This window comes from Antechinus flavipes, chromosome 5, assembly GCF_016432865.1.
Source record: "Antechinus flavipes isolate AdamAnt ecotype Samford, QLD, Australia chromosome 5, AdamAnt_v2, whole genome shotgun sequence".
NCBI classification, from domain to species: domain Eukaryota; kingdom Metazoa; phylum Chordata; class Mammalia; order Dasyuromorphia; family Dasyuridae; genus Antechinus; species Antechinus flavipes.
Window position 1 is genome coordinate 70824172 of NC_067402.1, and position 6750 is coordinate 70830921.

Consider the following 6750-nt stretch of genomic DNA (forward strand, 5'->3'; position numbering starts at 1 on the left):
AATGATCCTATAGTCTGGTGTTTTTCAGATAAACTTTGGACTTGTTACACTGATCATTTACTTGAGTTTGAAAAGAAACTTATTTACCCAGTAACCTTTTCATTTGCCAGGTATCTTTTTCTAAATAAAGAAAATTATACGAATATTTACAATATAGAAAATTTAATTAAATTTATTTAAAGCTAATGCCAGTTTCCATAATAAGATGCTGAATGTGATTTAGAGCCTTGCTGATTTTTGCATATGTTATATATGTTTGTAGACAGAGAATAGACAGATAGATAGTATAGTCAGATTTTGTAGCTCTGTTTGTCAGATAGGATCCCCAGAGATGAGAAGTGTTAGAAAATCTCAAACACTTTAATAAAAAAATTCAGAAACGACTTTGCTCTTAAAAAATGGCCAATTGCATGCTCTTAAAAAAGGAAGTAGTTTTATTTCACAATAGCTCAGAGATTGGTTGAACTAGTTTTATTTTATAATACCCAGAAATTGGTTCTTGATATTGCCTCCACATATGTATAAAGTTCTTTTCAAATGAAAGGCTTAAAACATGTTAACAAATTCTTTGAGAACTAAAAGGTCTAGCTAAACTTTGTACTGGACCTCAGTAGAGGTCCAGCAGCCTTGTGTTATAGTCCTGGCCCTTCCAGAGATTTGCTGTGACTTTGAGCAAAGTACTTAGAGCAAGAGTATAGGAAGAACCTTTCAATGAATAGCCAGATAGAAGTTACAGATACTCTGGAAGCTAAAAGTCCCTGGTGTTTGGGTCAGGCATCTATAGACTTGGTTTTTTTAGGACTTGCTTTGATTTATAGCAAATCATGTAGAGTCAGATGATTTCAGTTCAGATGCTGGAAGTACTTCTTATTGCCTTTATACATTTGGGAGCCTTCTCTGGAATCAGTCATTTGAGAATATCCCTATTGCCTCATCTGTGAAGTAGATTTAAGACTAAATTCTTTTATCTCCAACTTGTAACTCTGCATTGTTAATGTATTTCATTCATTCATTCTTCAAGCAAATATCCAATTTTGTTCAAGGCCCTCTGCTTGATCCATTCCATTGTAATTTTTATTATTGAAGATTATTAGTAAATAGTTGTCAAATGGAATCAGATGCAATTCAGCGGGTTCATCTCTGACCTTCTCTCCCTCTCCTGATTTGCAGGCCATTTCTCGTCTGTGTGAAGACAAATACAAAGACTTGAGAAGATCTACAAGAAAGCGGTCAGCCAGTGCGGACAATCTGGCTGCAATGAAGTGGTCTCCAGCCATCATCTCCTAACAGTGGCATGTAGGATATTCTTACAAAAATACTGTTTCCACCCCTCCGGTTTCTCATTTGGTTTGGGAAAACACAAAGACTCTGGGGCCTTTTTGATTATGTTTTTGTTTGGTTTTGTTTTTAATCCTTAGCTCTGACAAGCTGCCTTTACACTGCCTCCTCACCGTGTGGCACACACGCAGCAACTTTTCATTGGAAAGCTAAATCAGTATTTTGGAAATCCTGTCCCATGCCTTTTCCCACTAACCTTTGGCGAGGGAACGGGGGACTCTGATCCTGCAGGAAGAAACAGAGGAAAAGAAAAGTAGTGTAGAGGCAAGAAAGAAAGATATAAAAGACTTTGTCATCTTTTTGAGACATTGTGCTCATCAACTGATAAATACAAAACGAAAACAAAACAGGAGACAAACAAGTTTGGATGTGCACTAAGGAAAACGAATGGCATTGTTTTTACCTTAACCTGAAAATGCAGCTCAGTACATTCTGTCGGATTTTTTGCATTCCTTCTAGCTGCTTTTCAGAGTTTGGGGGACGTGTTTTTTTTGTTCTTCTTCTTCTTTTTTTTTGGTCCTGCAGAGCAGAGAATACAGTCTGTATCTACCATAGCACAAACATCCAAATAAATAGTATTGGTTGTTCCTCAATGAACTATTCTCTGTCTTTTTAGCCATTATCCTTCAGAAGTGTTAAGTATCTCTTATGTTTCTAGATCCCTGAACTGTACCTTTAATTTTTTCCCCAAGGAAAAAAAGTTACTTTGATCATAATGCTGAACCAAAAGTATACAAAGTGATCCAACATTCCTGTGCTATTTCTTCTTAATTTTTTCCCCACAAAAAAATGGGAATTCACACAGAATGCTTGTGCCTTCCTATGTTCTTGAAGCAGTTTTGTTTTCTCTGACCTAAAGACACAAATGTCAAAACCCTCAGACTTTATGGGCCAAGAGGAAGCAATGTGCTGTAGAAATCTCTATTGGGTTGCAATTCTGATTCCCCTGTTCTCGCCTTTCCCCAAGCACTTAGGTCCTTGCTTGAATTCATATCCAAGAGTGGTTTTTTTTGTACAACCCACCTCGTTCATTCCTCCATCTCCATGTTGCAAGCAATATCCTCCTCAATTTTATATGTTTACTTTAAATCAAAGTTAATTAAGTCTGTTTGTATAAAAAATTTTTTTAAAAATTAAAAAAAATGGGTGGGTGGGAAGAGGGTTTCACTGGGAAGATAATTGAAGAGATGAATGTTTGTTAACCTTTATTGAGGTATTTTTCACAGATTGAATTTAAAAAAACAAACAAACCCATCATCACCACCATAAACTCAACTTGTATTTTTCATTGTGGGTGCTCAGAGAAATTTAAACAAAATTCAAACTGTGAAGAAGGTTGATGTTTCATGAATTATGATTGTACCTTTTTAATTTCCTAATTATTCTTGTTTTTTTTTATGAAAGCAGAATATTTTATAGTAATGTGAAGATTGAGAGACAGCATGGTACATTAGATAGCCAGCTGAATCAGGAAGACCTGGATTCAAATGCTGACTCTTGACACCTAGTAACTATAAAATCATGAGCAAGTTTCTTAATCCTTCTGTGCCTCAGGCAACCCTTTAATATTAAAAGCTATAGATGAATTATTGATCTGCATCCATGGAGGGAATTTTCACACTCTAGAGTTCCCTATAACAATGAAAATCACAAGTCTGAACTTATATACACAAAAACTTACCAAGGTTGGGGATGGGGGAGTGATAATTTTGAACTCAAGTCCATGAATATGATTTTGTGAAAGGTTTTTTCTTTTTATACTTTTCCTCTGGATCTGATGACAGAGAAGAGGGATCCCTTCCCTTCCCCTGCCTTCTTTTTAAAATCAATGATGTGAATGGCAGATTTCTTCAGGGTTTTTTTTTTTTTTTTTTTTTGGACTAGCTGAAAATGGAAAATTTTTCCATTAGTTTTCTTTCCCACCTTAGTGCCCAAAGGTCATAGACCTATCCATGAATATATTTATTCACATCTCTCAGTGAAACATGTCTTTGAAACAAATGGCCTTCTAAGGGCCAAAGTACCAATTCCAGACTGAATTTTCTCTATTTGCAGGCTCATGTGATTTATCCCCTTTGTTACCTGATTGTTGGCTTAAAACAATCCATCTTAATTCTTTGTGATAGATCATCTTAAAAAAAAAAAAAAAGCCAAAAAACCCTTTGAAAAACCCAAACCTTAAAATGAAATTTCTTCTTCCCTTGATTATACCCATTCATTTGAGGTCCCCAACTAGCTTCTCTGTTCACATGCGGGTTCAATTTGGAACAGAAAAATGTAATAGAAAGTTAAAAAAAAAAAAGTATTCCAAAAATCTATCTAGCTTAAAAAAAAAATAAAGGGACATATTTTCTTAGCTTCTGAAATTTTAATACCTCTCAAGAAAAATGAGTTCCTACCATAATGTCAATAGTTGTCGTCTTTTACCAAACCATTTCAAAAAAGTTCTGTTACCTTTCTAACAGAAATTGTAGTTTTATCCCTTTTATTTGAATGAGAGACATATAAACTTTGAATTATGTAAATATCTCAATGCATCTGCTATAATTTTGTGGAGTTTATTAAAACTACTTTAAAGATTGTATAGTCTATTTATTGTATGTATGTACATACAGTCTGATACTTAAAATTTAAAGTGGATTCCATAAAATTTGGCTCGGTCTTGTTTAGACTATTGAATATTGTTTTAGCCTTGTGCACTGGACTCTACCTCTGTATAGGAGAATTTTCCATCCTCTTTCATTAGTACTGATTCTGTGATTAACTTGGTTATGTTTCTTGCACTAAGGTTTTATTTTAAATCTGCTGTAAGTGTAGATTTTCTATTTTCAGTTTTGCTGTAGAAATCATTTGAATTGTAGGTGAATAGTTATTTTTGGTTTATTTTTTTTCTACATGAAAATGAAAATTTGGGGTGTTTTTTGTTTCGATTTGTTCTGTTTGCCAAAAAAAAAAAAAAAAATAGTACAGTACCTATTGATAAATGGTAGTGACTGTAATCTGTTTGCAAGGTGATTTAATACCATACAATTAAAACAAATTACTATTTAGGAACATATCGTCTTAGTGTAGTTTTTCGGAGATCCTCCGGCTGGAGAATTTCATCATTGATGAATAAAGGGAAATTCTCTTACAGGGTAAATGTGGGAACAGAGTTCATTAACTGAAATTGTGACCATGACTCAAGCAGCCAATCTGTAAACTGATACTTTTAAAATATGAAAATCATCTAGGGGGAGATTAAGATTTTTTCTTGGGGAAGGGAAGATAGAGGGAAACAAAGAAGGGAGCTGAGTACTGAGACTTATTTCACGTTAGTCCTTTATGGGTTTCATTCCCAGCAGCTTCATTGACTGTTTACCAAAGTAGCAATTCCATTCCCTAGTTCCTTTGTACACACTGTCCATATTCCAGGAATTTCTGTCTCTATATCCAAGAATCTTTAGTTCGTTAAAGGCCCAACTCAGATGTTACCTCCTTCAGGAAGCCTTTCTTGTTTCCCTAAATGCCACTTCTCTCTCTCATTGTTATTGGGCTTTTGATGGGAGTAGAAGACATATAAATAGTCCCAAGTTATAGACCCCAGTAGAATGTAATAAGCTTTACTTGTATTCTTGTGGGTGACTAGTTTTTGGTTTTGTCTTCATATCCCTGGGGGGTGTCTTAGCAATATTGCCTTACACATAGTAGATGTTTAATAAATTGGAGGTGGGGAGATCAAATCCCTGTTTTACAGATGAAGAAGCTAAAGTTGAGAAACTTAAATGATTTGCCCAAAGTGATACAGCTGGTAAGTAGCGTGGTCAAGATTTGAATCTGTCTGCTGATTCCAGATCTTTGTTCTTTCTACCCTATTATGTACTAAAATCTTCTTTATTTTCACACCCAAATTTCTTTTTGTAGGTAACTAAGTGGTTTTGTTTTGTTTTGTCCCTCTTGATAGTAGAAGTTCTTCTTGTCTTTTCATAACCTCATTTTGAGCCAACCCTCCCTACCCTGAAAATGTGTCTTGTTATTGAGGATACTTCACTAGCCTGAAGAAGCAAATGTCACCGTGAGGTCATCATGAAGATTGGCTTTGTCTTTTCCCCTGTGAGTAAATCCTGACTTGTTGCAACGTTGCATTTCAAAATGAACTTTTTCCTGTAAATTTTACAACTGTAAGTTTAATGCTACAGTGTACTAGTTTCTTGCGGGGAGGGGGGGAGACATCCTTGACAGATATGGCTGCTGAATGAGTGAGTGAGTGAATGAAGGAATAAGCATTTATTTAAACATTTAGGTGAAAAGCTCTGTACTATGTGTTGGTTAGATAATTCTCAAGGAGATTACATTTGTATAGTAGGAAACCACATAAGTTCTTGGGTCACAAAGCAGATGGCAGCTCATCTTCTATAATCTCAACTCCATGGAGAAAACCTTTTTTCAGATAGGGAGCTTCATGTCCAGGACTTTGAGTCTTCCGAGTGAGTGACTGCTGAAGAAGAGGGGGGAGAGCTACGGAGGCTTGCGACAGCAGGTTTGGGTTCCGGGGGCTCTGTGGCATTGGTGCTCCTGGGCCTTCCTAGCCAGTGGGGATTAGTTGGTGGTTGGTATTGCTGTGGCTCATTCTAAACAGGTACTCCCAAAGTCCAGTTGGCCACAAGTTCTGTTAGGCATATGTGAGTGGCAGATGTTAAAAACTTGTTTAAAGGGGAGAGGGTGTACTTCATGGGAATCCATGGCTGATGGCATTTGTTGTCACATCAGCTCTCTTCCCATTGTTCAAGGCTTAAATTGAGTGTATCATTTTCTGAAAAAACTAATCATGGAACCCTTTTTTTAAAAAACAGGCAAAGAAAGTAAGAAGTGCATTGTACATAGTAAATGCTTAATAAATGTGTATTGGAATTAGGATTTTAATGCTATGACTAAGATTAATTTTTCATCTCTGCAACCATTTCAAGGCCTCTTGTCAGTGCTACAAGTTATTATTCCATTTTATAGACAAGGAAACAGAAGCCAGAGGGAGGATACTTTTAGGACTTGACCATGTATCTCTTTATGCTTTTGTTGTTTAGTTCACTCTGTTATGTCTGATTCTTCATGACCCCACTTGGGGTTTTCTTGGCAAAGCTACTGGAGGGGTGCACTGTTTCCTTCTCTAACTCATTTTACTGATGAGGAAACTGAGGCAAACAGGGTGAAATAACTTGCCCAGATTCACAGAGCTAGGGAGTGTCTGAGGCCGGATTTGAAATCAGGAACATGGTTCTTCCTGACTAAGCCTGGCATTCTGGCTACTGCAGCGCCCACCCGCCCGTCCTTTTTTCTTACTGAATTCTATTTTGTGATCATTAGATGCCTCTGAAGAGGCTGTATGGCTTAGTGGGTTCCTTTCCATAAGAGAGCACCCAGGGATTAATCCATTTT

The 6750-nt window shown here is 36.4% G+C and overlaps 1 protein-coding gene across 5 annotated transcripts in view; it reads left to right on the plus strand.

Moving 5' to 3' along the window:
• The window catches only part of CCNY (cyclin Y), a 268660-nt gene extending 264268 nt beyond the window's left edge, over positions 1-4392 (plus strand). For 4 of the 5 annotated variants that reach the window (XM_052000560.1, XM_052000562.1, XM_052000563.1 and 1 more), the window contains one exon: positions 1171-4392. In XM_052000560.1, the coding sequence (XP_051856520.1) occupies positions 1171-1287 (117 nt within the window). In that variant the 3' untranslated portion in view covers positions 1288-4392. The remainder of the gene's footprint in view (positions 1-1170) is intronic. The other variant, XM_052000561.1, reaches the window with a different exon arrangement.
• The last annotated feature ends 2358 nt before the right edge of the window (positions 4393-6750 follow it).